Here is a 15,463-nt window from a genome sequence, read left to right on the forward strand (position 1 = left end):
ACCCAGAGGAAACCCACGCAGGCACAAGGAGAACATGCAAACTCCAGGCAGGTAGTGTCGTGGTTGGGATTTGAACCAGTGACCTTTTTTACTGCTAGGTGAGAGTGCTACCCACTACACCACTGTGCTGCCCAGTAACAATTATTTTGGTGTCGAAGAAAATATAATTTTGATAAACATTTATGCAAATATCACAGGCCTAAAAAATCAGTAGGACCTTTTTATTCTACTGGTCCTATGCTTTCTGAAAATGTGTGTTTTTTTTTTTTTTCTTTTTTCTTTTTTTTTTTTTTTTTTTTTTTTTTTGTTTGGGAGAGGGGGTCTTTACCAAACTGTGAAAGCTGTAAGTGAAAAAAGAAAACCCCACCAGAGTTTAATAGTGGAGCGCAGGGCCTGGCAGCAGAAGACCTTTGCTTTGTTATGTGAATTAACAGATATTCTGTGTGTTTTTTAAATGCGTGTTTTTGAGCAGTATGACCTATAGTATAAATATTTAGTATACATACGTATACATATATAGTATACATCAGATTTTGTATACCAGACTGAAAACTGATTAGAAACACTACATTGATATTGATACGTATGTTTTCTTCTTCTCAGGTTGATGTTAGGAAGTCTGCCCAGTCTATGATTGACCGCTTGCAGAGACAGATCATTGTTGCAGACTGCCAAGTTTACTTAGCCGTGCTTTCCTTTGTTAAGCAGGAGCTGTCAGGTGAGTGTCCAGAATAAAGGAGATCAGCCATTCCCCGTGCTGGCAGAGGTATTAATATGTGCGTGTCAGAATGCTGCTTGTTCTCTGGAAAATAGACTGCCATTATCTGCTCGCTTTAAATCTTTTCAAAATGACACACAACTGACGTAAAAAAAAAAGTCTTTCATACTGAGCACTGAAGGGTTTTATTAAAGGTATATACATTCAAATGATAAAAAAAAAAAAATAATCCCCATCCTTATTCTCCATGTTAATAACTGTCGGTCAGTATGAAATGAAAAACGTACTGCACTTAAATCTGGCCTTTCATTCTATGTGTGCAGAAAGGGTGTCAGCTGTCTATATGTTTCTACTGCCCTGGTAGGGAGATCCTCACTTGTCCCTGGCACAACTGCAATCCAGCTAATCTTGGCTTTTCAACTGAGTTTCCAATGTCACCAACCTAGGTCCTAATTCCTCCATTTTACCAAGGGCATGGCAGCCCCAGGTATTTCGTTCCAATCTAGGACAATGAAATGCTGCAGCATCTGATCTCTAGTAGAGTCCTCTATTGGAATATGGAGAAATCAGTTTGGATAGGTCACCGCTAAAGTCAGCTGAAAAGCTGTGCCAGGGATAAGTTGTGCTCGCTGATATTACAACTCCAGGCTACTCAAAAGAAAAAACATGTATTTTGTATGGAATTCTTTGTTAAGTTATCCACAAAGCAAATTTCCACAATTCAGAACAAGATTCTGCTGCAGGTACTGAATGTAGTTTGTAGATCTCTTCCTGGTAAGTTTATGTAAATTGACTAGCTGCAAATCACGGCCGTGTTTAAATAGAGCGGTCATTTTTAAGTCCAACCAATTTAAAATTCATTGATAAGTCATCTAATTACAACAGAGTGAGTTCTGATTGGTTTGCTTTGGATTATTCACGCTTTTTTGCAGTTCCGAAAGACAACAATGCTCAAGATAAAAAATGCTTTTATTCTCAATGGGCCTTGTCACACTTGAGCATTGTCGCCTGTTGCGTGAAACTTTAAAGAGTACATGAGGTTCTTTGGGGCAGAATTGCAGAACTGCATGTGTTTTTGGCCCCATAGACCAGTAGTCTAAACAAAGGGCTATTTTACTGTGGCCTGTGGACTGTGGCCAGTGGGAGTAGAAAATAGTATCCGTGGATAGTGCACCATCCATGGTGTCGGTGTCAAGAGTAGTGTCTCATCATTGGTGTCAGTGGGAGGATTTGTTCCTCATCATTGGTGTCAGTGTGAGAAATAGTGTCCCAAGGGCTGGATAAAGGCAAGCAAAGGGCTGCAGTTTGGAGACCACTGCTATATAGACTTTAAAGTGGTTGTAAACTCTAATAAAAAAAAAAAAAAACCTGCAAGACAAAGTCATCATTTCCTTTTGCATAATTTTCATTATGAAATCCTTGCCTTAGATCAAAGCTATTGCAGTGGTCCACGTACACCGCTGTGACCGGCGACATGTCTCCCGGAGTTATTTCCCAGTTCTTGGGCTCCGGCGCTGTGATTGGCCGGAGCTGCGATGACGTCACTCCCACACATGCGCGGGGAAGCCATCGGTCATGGCACAGCTCACAGCACAGCTCCTGAAGAAACGGCACGAGTGAGCCATTTCTTCAGTGCGCTCTTCCCGATGACATCTGAACATGCGGATACAGTGAATATCTCCTAAATGGTGCAAGTTTAGGAGATATTCACGGTACCTACAGGTAAGCCTTATTATAGGCTTACCTGTAGGTTGAAGTGGTGTAACAGGGTTTACAACCACTTTAATGGGAGTGACTGAAAAATGTGGAAACCATGTATTTATGTGCGTTTTTCAGACACTTCCATTTAACAGTCTTTAGGACCAATAATGCTACTATACAAGTCAAACAAAAAAATTCTTGTACAAATGCACGATAAAAACACTCTTAAATGCCTAGCTACACTCACGCCAAGTGTAAATGGGGGCGAAGGCATAAATGGCCATTTTGCTTTTATTCAGGCTCATTCAACAAAGAACTACAAAGAACGATGATGATGGAGTATGTAATCACAAAGCAACCAGATTTCAGTTTTCTGTAGTAACATAAGTAAAATGAATTCTCATTGGTTGTTTGTAGGTTGATTCATTTTTCATATTGCTATTTTCCAGGTCATTAGAAAGTATTGTGATTGGTTGGTGCAGCTTCAAGCATTTTTGTCTTTTGCAGCATCCGCATAGACCAGGAGATACATGGTCTCATACACACACTCTGAAAAATGACAATCCTGTTATGAAGCACCGTGTGAATGTCTAATTATATAAGTTGATAAAAGCTTGCCTAGAGATGGTATTGTCATGATAAAATATATGGTGTGACGTTAGAGCTTTGACAAGAAAATTATGTACCTCCTTAGAAAATTGTGAGATCTCAATTGTTTTCAATTTTTAATAAGATAAGGGAAGCCATTTTTTTTTGTACGGCTGCTCTTTCCGCATATAAAAGGAGGTTAGCAGTTCACCATTCATATACGTAAATACAATGGAGCTGCTGCAGTCGTAACGTCTTTTACAAAAGACAGCGCCTGAGGTTTAATGAATTAATTATAAGCAATGCACTTTAGAGCATTATGATGCCAGCATCAAGCTGTTTAGAAGCTATTTGCATTGCAGTTTAATATAAATATTCATCAGGAAATAAAAAAAACTGCTGGAGTTTAAATCTACACAGCATATAACATTAACTGTCAATCTTCTGATTTGTCTGGCCCATGTACTATACTGCTTGTATGTGCACTGGATGTTATCTATCCCTCTTCATTTGCTTGCTGAGACTAAGTATATTCCATCTGTTCTTAAGAGACATTGGGGGTAGTCCTTTTGTAAGCAGATTTAGTAGACAAAACTGCTCCGCTTTGTATTAGTAATCGGTATATAGCATACCGGTATATAGCATAAATGTGCAAATAACCGGGAAGGGGACTGAATATGTACGATGTAGGTGCAGGTCTTTGTCTGCACTGATATTGTTCTGTTAAGTCCATTTTAATACAAATAACATTTTGGATTAAAAAACAAAAAACCTAACTAAGAAGGGACAGCTTTATTTCAGTTGTTTCAGAAGAAGGGTCTAGAAGTGGAAAAAAGGTTGCAGAGGTCTAATCCATGAGAAAGAGAAATATCAGCTATGGTAGAGTCGTACTCTGCCTTCATAGGAACTCTATTTGCACGACTTCCATGGTGGCGCTCTGCTCTATGCCCTTACCTTCCATGAAGTCTCACTTCTCCTGCAGGAGTGTCAATCCTTAAGCTGCATTTTTCAAAAATATTAAAATATATAAAAACAATCTTATAAAAACAGTGAGACTCTTCATAATTGGCAGCAGATAGGTGGATCTCTGGTGCAGACATCTAATTGCTAAAATTTTTGAGGAATCAGAGAACCTGCAGTTTTCCTGTTGCTGAAATACACGTGGACTGACATTCTGTTAAAACTTCAGCCAAGGCTTTAGGGCTCATTCACACAGAAGCCTAAAATGCCGTGTTTAGATGTGTATATTGTACGCATCTAACATAGCATTATAGGACAATTGAACCAAAGAAAACCATTGCGCTGCTATACACATAAATAAACTTAAAATAATAGCTGCTGCCCTTACAACACTTCTCACTTGTGTTTAAATATGTCAACTAAGACCCCTTTCACACTTGTGCGACTTGTCCTGTGATTTGGGAGTGCAAAGTCACAAGACAGGTCATACCCCATGATTTCCAATGAGAACATATCTGTGCGACTATCCCTGCACTACTTTGGTCTGACTTTGTTTCGCATTGAGGTCCATAGACTCAGGCCGTGCTTCAAGTCATGTCAAAGTCGCGGCAAAAAACGCGGCAAAGTCGTGTGACTTTCAGTTCATATAAGTAGGGCTGAAACAACTAATCGATTAATCGACAACTAATCGATTATGAAAATAGTTGTCAACTATTTTCATAATGGATTAATCGGCCAGCCGATTAGTTGGCCTGTATACAGAATGCAATATTTGTTTACATATCAGGAAATACAGTGCAGCACACATACAGCTCAGTACACCATCCATACATGTCAGGAAGTGCCTGAGAACTTGTGAATGTGAATGTGTGAGGAGCAATGCCTCAAGGAACATGTAGTCCTGGGCAGGAAGCGAGTGGGTGTAAAGGCAGAAGCTTTTTACCTTGTTATAGGGGCACACTATACTATAATTTGTAGCTTGCTATTGGGGCACTCTGAAGGCAGGGAGGAGCCAGAAGCATCGGTGAGGAACCCCAGAAGAGAAGAATCTGGGCTGCTCTGTGCAAAACCATTACACAGAGCAGGTAAGTATAACATGTTTGTTGTTTTAAAAAAAAAATACTTTAAAGACTATGCAGGGAAGATCAGCATCTGAACCCAGAGAAGGTGAAGGCTGATAGACTGGAGGTAATAGAAGGCATTACAATTACATTTAAAGTAAACTTTTACATGGAGGCAAGCCACATTATGTGGGAGCAGGGCATATTACATGCAGGCAGGGCACATTGGAACAGGGCACATTACAAGGAGGCAGGGAACATTACAGGGGGCAGGGATCATTACATGCACCCCGGTGTGAAAGGGGTCCAAATAAAAAAAAATGTGATCTCCTAGTCTGATATTTACCAGATTCAACCTCCAATAGTATATACAGTATTTCTCTTCTGTCTGTTATTCTCAGAGTAGATTAGAGAATTTTCTCCCTAAACATATAGTTGGTTATTTATATTTACCACTGCATAGAGATTTTTAAGAATTCATTTTTTTAAACCTTACATATTAAATTATACACCACACTTTTTTTTTTTTTTTTTTAAGGTTAATATCCGATTAATCAAAATAATAATCGGCCAACTAATCGATTATGAAAATAATCGTTAGTTGCAGCCCTACATACAAGTGTGAAAGGGGCCTGAAATCTAAAGAGTAGTGTAGCTCTCATTTAAATTTTCACATAGATGTAAGGCAGAACTCCACAGAAAGGGGATGTTCCATTTTAAGGCCCCCTCCATCGCTCCTCTTTGTCATTTGCTTTTTTTGGTGGTGGTGGTGGGGGGGGGTTAGTGGGTACCTGGTCTTGACAGGTACCCGCTTCCACTTCTGCTCAGATCACCTAGGCCATCTGAGTGGGGGTGCTCCTTCCCCCCCCCCCCCTCTTCTGGGACACGTCACAGGTTCCAGAAGATTGCGGAACCATTCACAATGTGCAGGGCAACTTGCGCAGTGGGCACCTGGCTGTGAAGATGCCCCCACCAAGGGCCGAAGACTGTCCCCGACGCCCTCTCGGGTGAGCACAACGCTGGATCCTGGTACAGGTAAGTAAGTGTCTATTTATTAAAAGTCAGCAGCTACGGTTTTTGTAGCTGCTGACTCTTAATTTTCAGAAAACCGACTGGAGCTTCTATTTAAGTGCAATAAAAATGATAGTGCAACAAAAAATGTCCCACTTAAATCACAGTCCTTATTGTGTCTTCCTTAATCCTCTGCGTTCATATGTGACAATCTTGTGCACTTCACTCTTCTTGTGAATACCACCAAAACCAGTGTGCGCTCACCTAAATTATGACCCCTAAATAATGTAAGGTCTTAATATGCTTTTGTCCACTTTAAATGGACTCCTCTTTCTTCTAACACCTCTTTTTCCTCCGCTCCTTTAAATGGTAAAATGCAGCCCCTTTAAGCACAATGTCCCCGTTCTCCTGAAAGCGGTATCTTGATCTCCTCCACTCCATTAAAACTGAAAGCGAAGTCAAAGGCACCATAGCGTTTCACTGTTTTCAAAACTCTTTTTTTTCTCCACTAAATAAAAACACTCACATTCACTATTACATTAGGATTGTATCACATTATAACAGCTATGATCCAAAATGCGCCAGCAGTCTCACCGGCAAAGCAAAGATCGCACTTCCGGGATCGTATGCAACGTGATGACGTCATCCACAATCCCACCCTGACACATTTTGTCACCAGGGGATTGATTGGATGATGGCAATGCTACTTGTATAGCCCAGCTATACAGTGGGGACGGAAAGTATTCAGACCCCCTTAATTTTTTCACTCTTTGTTATATTGCAGCCATTTGCTAAAATCATTTAAGTTCATTTTTTTTCCTCATTAATGTACACACAGCACTCCATATTGACAGAAAAACAGAATTGTTGACATTTTTGCAGATTTATTAAAAAAGAAAAACTGAAATATCACATGGTCCTAAGTATTCAGATCCTTTGCTGTGACACTCATATATTTAACTCAGCTGCTGTCCATTTCTTCTGATCATCCTTGAGATGGTTCTACAACTTTGAGTCCAGCTGTGTTTGATTATACTGATTGGACTTGATTAGGAAAGCCACACACCTGTCTATATAAGACCTTACAGCTCACAGTGCATGTCAGAGCAAATGAGAATCGTGAGGTCAAAGGAACTGCCTGAAGAGCTCAGAGACAGAATTGTGGCAAGGCACAGATCTGGCCAAGGTTACAAAAAATTTCTGCTGCACTTAAGGTTCCTAAGAGCACAGTGGCCTCCATAATCCTTAAATGGAAGACGTTTGGGACGACCAGAACCCTTCCTAGAGCTGGCCGTCTGGCCAAACTGAGCTATCGGGGGAGAAGAGCCTTGGTGAGAGAGGTAAAGAAAAACCAAAAGATAACTGTGGCTGAGCTCCAGAGATGCCGTCGGGAGATGGGAGAAAGTTGTAGAAAGTCATGATGAGACCAAGATAGAACTTTTTGTCCTTAATTCTAACCGGTATGTGTGGAGAAAACCAGGCACTGCTCATGACCTGTCCAATACAGTCCCAACAGTGAAGCATAGTGGTGGCAGCATCATGCTGTGGGGGTGTTTTTCAGCTGCAGGGACGGGACGACTGGCTGCAATCGAGGAAAAGATTAATGCGGCCAAGTACAAGGAAATCCTGGACGAAAACCTTCTCCAGAGTGCTCAGGACCTCAGACTGGGCTGAAGGTTTACCTTCCAACAAGACAATGACCCTAAGCACACAGCTAAAATAACGAAGGAGTGGCTTCACAACAACTCCGTGACTGTTCTTGAATGGCCCAGCCAGAGCCCTGACTTAAACCCAATTGAGCATCTCTGGAGAGACCTAAAAATGGCTGTCCACCAATGTTTACCATCCAACCTGACAGAACTGGAGAGGATCTGCAAGGAGGAATGGCAGAGAATCCCCAAATCCAGGTGTGAAAAACTTGTTGCATCTTTCTCAAAAAGACTCATGGCTGTATTACATCAAAAGGGTGCTTCTACTAAATACTGAGCAAGGGGTCTGAATACTTAGGACCATGTGATATTTCAGTTTTTCTTTTTTAATAAATCTGCAAAAATGTCAACAATTCTGTTTTTCTGTCAATATGGGGTGCTGTGTGTACATTAATGAGGAAAAAAAATGAACTTAAATGATTTTAGCAAATGGCTGCAATATAACAAAGAGTAAAAAATGTAAGGGGGTCTGAATACTTTCCATTCCCACTGTATATTATAGGAATTAATGTGGCCATACACACACCTGCATCTACAAACAAAAATATGCTCTGTGTTTAGCAGTGTACAAAAAAAAAGTATGACACAGCTGTGTCCAGGGCCATACATATCTGCAGAGTTTACACTTGTAAACATGTGAACATGTTGGTAGGGTGCGGCGGCAATAACGCACACAGTTCCAGTGCGATGAAAGAACTTGTATTGAGATAATACAAAGACAGTTCACAAATACCCGGGGAAAGGCAGCCCAGCCGGGAACACTCACAGTTCCAACCGCGTGTATAGTGTAAGATTCAGCCAAACTGACAGCGCCTGTTAAGAGGGGCAGAATGCAACCTGGCCGTCTTGTGCCCAAGCATGAAGGTGTTCACGGAGGTTTCAAGCCCCACACTTCCCCTCCTCATCAGGAACCTGACCCAGGAAACCATGGAGGAACCCGATTCCTCTTGACTTCCTCTCCAACTGCAGTGCTGCTGTGGAAGAGTGCCACCTGCATTGGAGAAAGTAGACTGCACCTGCAAACACGTATACATATACATTCATAAAGTAATCTAAATGCAAGCATTTAAGATGTGATTTTTACACAGGATCTTCTGCTAGCTCTGCCAGCAAGAACCTGTATTCTGTGCAGAAAATACACATATGCTCATGTGAATGAGCCCTTATTGTTAAATGTGTCCTTATTTGGGAAATTTCTTGTTTATTTAAAGGATATCATAACTGGAAGCCAAGGAACATCTCCCCACCTGTCAGCAGCAATAAAAACACCATTTTTGCAGCAGAGTGGGAGAACCTTAGAGTTTCTATTAAAATTTTATTGCTGTCTGGGCCCCCACAAGTGAACTTTTCTCCTTCTGTCCAGGAACAGGAAGAGAATAGCTATCTCATTTGTGGGGACACAGATAACATTTTAAATCTGACTCTTCTAATCCCACTCAACCAAAAAAAAATCTCTCTCTCTCTCTCTCTCTCTCTCTCTCTCTCTCTCTCTCTCTCTCTCTCTCTCTCTCTCTCTCTCTCTCTCTCTCTCTCTCTCTCTCTCTCTCTCTCTCTCTCTCTCTCTCTCTCTCTCTCTCTCTCTCTCTCTCTCTCTCTCTCTCTCTCTCTCTCTCTCTCTCTCTCTCTCTCTCTCTCTCTCTCTCTCTCTCTCTCTCTCCTTTTTTTTTTTCATTTACATTTATTATTTTTTACAATTTAATTTTTTTTTATTCTTTATTGCACTATGTGTGTGTTTTTTTTTTTTTTTAATCAGCCCTGTTGGGGGGCTTTGGTGAGATATCAGGGGTCTTAACAGACCTCTGATATCTCCCCCTTGAGATAGAGATTCCCCAGTCCCTTTCTCTGCAGCCTCAGCTGCACTGAGAATGAATGGAGAGAAGACAGCGGCTCCTCTCCATTCATAAACTGAGACATCGTAATCACAGGAGATTACAATGTTTCAGTTATGTGAATAGACAGAGTCAGCTGACTCTGTCCATTCACACAGCAGAGAGACAGCAGAACGGAGGGGACAGAGGAAGAGAGAGGGGGACAGCGGAGGGGGACAGAGCAAAGAAGGAGGACAGCGGAGGGGGTCAGAGGAACGGAGGGGGACAAAGCAACGGAGCAGGACAGCGGAGGGGGACAGAGGAACGGAGGGGGACAGAGCAAAGGAGGACAGCGGAGGGGGTCAGAGGAACGGAGGGGGACAGAGCAAAGAAGGAGGACAGCGGAGGGGGTCAGAGGAACGGAGGGGGACAGAGCAAAGAAGGAGGACAGCGGAGGGGGTCAGAGGAACAGAGGGGGACTAAGGGGGATGAGGTGACAGTCAGTGGTGATCGCTTGTGGGGGAGTTACAAGCACCGATCACCGCTGTATGTCACTAAAGCAGCTGAAAGCCGCGGGGGAGAAGCTTGTAACTCCCCCACGCGCCGATCACCGCTGACAGTCAAGGTATCGGGGGAAGCATCGGGAGCATTTGCCCGAGTACAAGTACTTGGGCAAATGCTCGGTATCGGTGCTGGTACCGATACTAGTATCGGGACAACCCTAGTATTTACCAATTTGAAAAATGGCATAAAGAAAAACTGTGGAGTTGCACATAGTAGCCAGTGAGGCAAATGCTCTCTATGCTAGAAATCTACACTCTAATTCTCTGTATAAGCAACTTCTGCAGTTTTCACTTCTTCAGATTTTTATTGTCTATAAGAATAATTAGCCAATATGCCTATGCTGATGTTCTTTCTATTGTTCTTTTGCTTCATTCCAGCATACATTAAAGGTGGTTGGATCCTGCGCAAAGCATGGAAAATTTACCACAAATGCTATATGGACATTAACTCCCTTCAGGAAATGTATCAGAAGAAGCTGTCTCAGGAATCCTCGCCCTCTGACGCCGCTAATGATAATCACATTGCTGCTGAGGGGGTCACGGAGGAGTCTCTGAACAGACTGAAAGGTGCTGTGAGCTTTGGCTATGGACTTTTTCACCTTTGCATATCCATGGTGCCCCCAAACCTGCTCAAAATCATCAACTTGCTGGGTTTTCCAGGAGATCGTCTGCAGGGGCTGTCTTCACTGATTTATGCAAGTGAAAGTAAGGACATGAAGGCCCCTTTAGCTACGTGAGTAGCTAGATTGCAATGCTTCGGTAGTTGGTATAGTGTTTACAGTAAGTAACCAGTATGTGGAAAGGGAAGCACGGAACGTAAACAGATAAAATAGCGCTATTGTTTCTTACTGCTTGGATTCATGAAGTGAGGACAAACGCAAGGTGCACATGACAGTGTGTGACCTTCTTCTGTTTACTTTGTTCCCCAACCTGGCTTCTGGTACACTTCCAATGATGTGATCAGGGGTTACTTCCTGCAGGTAGTCCCAGCCAGCAGTGGGTGAAATATACAAAGTTCTACTTCACTTTTTGGACTTGTCATGCAGTATCTGTAAACATTAAATTACTTCTTGTTTTATAGTTTGTGTAGACTGTTGTGTCAACTGCAGCCAACTGATATATTTTGACCATATATTTTATTACACATTAAGGGGACGTTCCATAAAAAAAAGAAAGCCTTCTAGATAGTTTAGGCAATCCTCTTACAATGCCATTTGTGTTGGGAAATAGTTCAGAACTGAGACAAGTGATCATTATGAATCAGCTGTTTCCTTCCTAGCTATATTGTCCGACAGCCACGGAGGGAGGGGAGGCGCCCAGTCTGACCTTCGTGCTAGGCCTTCTTCCTCCCCTAGATCTGATGTTCATTAAAGTGGAACTTTACCAATAACAACTTGACAAAAAATGTTTTTTTAGCAAGAACCATACATTCCACATTAATGATCATGCTACCAAAATTAGTGTGTGCTGTAAATTGCCTCCTGCATTGCTCCTGTTTCTTCTTGCTGGAGGCTGCTATTTTGCTGAAGCCCAGAGCCCCTGAGCAGAAGTAACATTCCTGGAATGCCGGGATTGCTAACTGTCACATTTGATTGTGTCCTCAACCAAACTGTCAAACCATTATAAATGGCTGGTGTTATAACTGATCACATGTGCATCACCATGGCAGTTGCAGATCAAACAGAAGCAGCTTCCTTGACTGTAAAGGACAAACTACAAACTCGACAGTGCCTAAAAATAGAGAGAAACTGAGCATGTGCAGAGCAGGGTGAGACAGTGCGGTTGATTTATTAAAGGCAAATAGACTGTGCACTTTGCAAAGTGCAGTTGCCCTCTGCAAGTGCAGTCGCTCCAGAGCTTAGTAAATAAGGTAAGGCTTCACTTTGCAAAGAATACCAAAATCCTATGCAAGGAAAATTAAAAAACAGCATTTCTCTTTTGTTCATTGACAGACACTCCACTCCAGCGCTCCATTATTCAGAACCATAGGGTTATACCACCCCCCTACAGGAGTTGGACACTAGGCAGAAAAAAAAAGACTTGGCTACGCCTATGGGCAGTCCTAGGTGGTATACACCCCCCTCTCTGCTATAGGCCTTCAGTTTTTTTTTTCTGCCTAGTCAGGAGTAAGGACCTAGTTCTCTGCTGAGATCCCTAATCCAGGGAATTGTTTTGTTTGGTATTTTTTTTTTTCCTGGATTTTTCTCTGGTGAGAGCTACAATCAACTGCCGGGCTGGGCAACGGGCTGGACACTAAGATCCAGTGGTCTCCCCAGTCTGGCCAGCAAGCGCGTACAGACCGCAGCTAAGCGCTAGGTCGGCCGTGACATAGTCCCACTGGACGGGGGCTGACTCTGCGAGGTAAACGTCTCGTGAGGTCGCATACGACTGGGTCTCGGCCTGAGTCTCAGCGTTCCTCATGGCCGATAGCCCCCCACATCGGTGGCAAGGGGATATGTCTGGGAGCGTTATCCGCATGTTTCGCTGGATCGGTAAGCACGGGGCCCCCTCCTCTCCTTCCCTGGACGTGGGGCACGGGTACTCCCTTGGGTGGTCGGTCTGTCCGGGGTTCTCCTCCATCCCCCTCCCTCCCTTCCTTCCCGGGTGAGGCCCAGGTTTCTGGCCTAGGTGCTTTTGGGACACACTGCCCCCCCTTCCACCCTCGGGGTTGCTACTGGGGGGGTATTCCTTGGGCTCACCTGCTGCAGTGGTTCGGCCTGGGAGGCAGGTGACCTGACATGCACGTTCGGGGGACCACCTGCGGTGGCCCTCCCATAATTTAGGCCGACCGGGCACTGGGTGGGTGGCCCCAGGACCGGCGGCTGAGGCCACCACTTTCCGTTTTTGGGTGTCCTCCCTCCGTTCAGCGGCTTGGATCAGAGCATTTAAGGAGTGGAATACTGACAATCGGATGCCTCAGTTGGCTATGGTTGGACCACTGGGTGGGCCCTTCACCGGGCCGTGTTTCATCGAATATGTCTCCGATGGGGCACTTCTGAGGTAGATCTGTTTGCGTCCTGGCTCAACAGGATGGAACCAAGGTTTCTGGCAAGGTCACGGGATGCTCTGGTGGGCACCTCAATTGTTCTGGTGGCCCATGGGGCCTGTAACGTTTGCTCTTCGCCTTTACTCCTCTCCAGCTGCTGCTGTGGCCTTTGTGCAGGATAATGACTGTGGGGATTTCGGTCATTCTATTGGCTCCAGATGGGTCCCGTCAGTCTGGGTACACCGACCAGGTGCGCCTGGTCACCGACGTTCCTTGGCGACTACCTCTCAGGGAGGATCTACTGTCCCAAGGGCCGTTCTTCCATCCTGCTTTATAGTCGCAGGTTTTAACGGCCTGGCTGTGTTGAGCCAGGTGCTACAGTTCTGACGCTGCTGTTGGCTAGGGAGTCTATCTAGGAGGTTCTATCTCCAGATGTGGAAAGCGTATATATCCTGGTGTGAGTCACTGGGCATTCATCCTTGTTCTTTCTCAGTGACTCCGATTCCGACCTCCCTTCCTTCATGGGGGGTTGAGCAGGAATGGGCCTCGAGTACCATCAAGGGCCAGGTGTCAGCCTGGGTGGTCTTCTTCAGCGTCCCCTGGTCTCGCGCTCCCTGGTGCGTACCTTTTTTATTCAAGGGGTTCCACGTCTGTTTCCACCGGTGCGGTCTCTTCTACCGCCGTGGGATCTGAACTTGGTGATTTAGATTCTCCAGAAGCCTCTCTCTCAAAATATTCTGGAGATTCCACTGCTTACTCTGTCTCAGAAGCTGGCCTCTTGGTGGCTATCACCTCTGCTCGCAGGTTGTCGGAAATGGTGGTGTTATCTTGTCGTACACTTTACCCAGGGTTACACTAGGTTAAGGTGGTTCTTTGCCCTGCTCTATAGTTCCTTCCTCGGATTTCCTTTTGAATAAGGACATTGTGTTGTCATCCTAAGGAAATTGCCTTATCTGCCCTGGATGTGGTTTGGGGGATTCAGGTGTATTTGGCAGCCACTGAGTCTTTTTGGAGGTCAGACTCACTGTGATCACGGACGGGTCAAGAAAGGGGCTGTCTGCTTCTTCTGCGACCTTTTCTGGATGGACCAGACAGATGACGACTCTGGCCTATTCTGTTGGGGATCAGGTTTCTCCTTTCCCTGTTATGATGCATTCTTCTCGGGTGCTTTAATGCTTCTTGGGCCTTCTGTCATCAGGCATCCGTTGCACAGGTTTATAAGCCGGCCACTGGTCGTCGGTGTACACTTTCACAGCGTTCTACGAAGTGGATGTGTCAGCATCTGCGGATGCCTCTTTTGGCCGCAAGGTTTTGAAGGATATTGTTTAGAGGGTCTATTCCCTCTTGAAGGGGTATTGTTCAGGTTGGGCTCCAGCTTGTTCTGTGTTGAGCTCATGTTACCTGGTTGGCTCTTGTGTTAGCCTTGGGATTTTTCGTTGTTCCACCCCTCATGTTTGGCACTGTTTTTGGATGTCCCTATGGTTCTGAATAATGGAGCGCTGTGTCTGCCAATGAACGAATGAGAAAATGGGATTTTTGACCTACCGTAAAATCCATTTCTCTGAGTACATTGACAAAGCACCCACCCCTCTAAGGAGTTTTAATACTTCTGACACTGCTTGTTACTAAACTGAAAGCCTGTAGCAGAGAGGGGGGGCATACCACCTAGGACTGCCCATAGGCATAGCCAAGTCTTTTTTTCTGCCTAGTGTCCTGCTCCTTTAGGGGGAGGTATAACCCTATGGTTTTGAATAATGGAGCGCTGTGTCTGTCAATGAACTCAGAGAAATGGATTTTACGGCAAGTCAAAAATACAATTTTATTGCTTGCACATGATTGGATGATAGAAGCTTTTTCTCTTTAGTAAATCAACCCTGGTATATTACTGGATTTTAAACAGTATAGACACTTAGCTTTAATGTTTTACATAGCTAAACCTGCAAATGGGGCCAGTCTAAAGTGATCTAGTAAATTTCCTCACTAAAACTTCCATTTTAAATTGGAAGCAGCGATCTTGCATTCCTTTTATAATATCACCTGTTTGTGTATTAGAAATTGCAGTTTATCACCTCAATATAATGTTATGCTAAGTGCCAGCATGTCTTTATAGATGTAATCTGTGAAGATGTGTAAGTGAAAGTAGCATAAGTGGCTTCACAATGACCTGGGTTTTTATGGAAATCCCCTTAGGAATTCTAACACCATGGCTAAAAATATATTAGTGTGCAGTGTGCTTTTTTCAGATGTCTTAATGCATGCATTTTATATTCAGTAACATATAGGTTTTACAAAACCTATGTTGACACTTGTAAAGCAACGAAAGCAATTTTACTTTAACAAATGTTTATTGCTGTATTT

The 15,463-nt window shown here is 43.7% G+C and overlaps 1 protein-coding gene across 1 annotated transcript in view; it reads left to right on the plus strand.

Moving 5' to 3' along the window:
• Positions 1–15,463, plus strand: part of TTC39C (tetratricopeptide repeat domain 39C) — a 145,712-nt gene that overhangs the window by 75,145 nt on the left and 55,104 nt on the right. Inside the window, exons 4-5 of the mRNA XM_073631483.1 lie at positions 604–718; positions 10,498–10,852. Of these exons, the coding sequence (XP_073487584.1) occupies positions 604–718; positions 10,498–10,852 (470 nt within the window). The remainder of the gene's footprint in view (positions 1–603; positions 719–10,497; positions 10,853–15,463) is intronic.

Source organism: Aquarana catesbeiana, linkage group LG05 (genome assembly GCF_042186555.1).
Source record: "Aquarana catesbeiana isolate 2022-GZ linkage group LG05, ASM4218655v1, whole genome shotgun sequence".
Taxonomy (NCBI): Eukaryota; Metazoa; Chordata; class Amphibia; order Anura; family Ranidae; genus Aquarana; species Aquarana catesbeiana.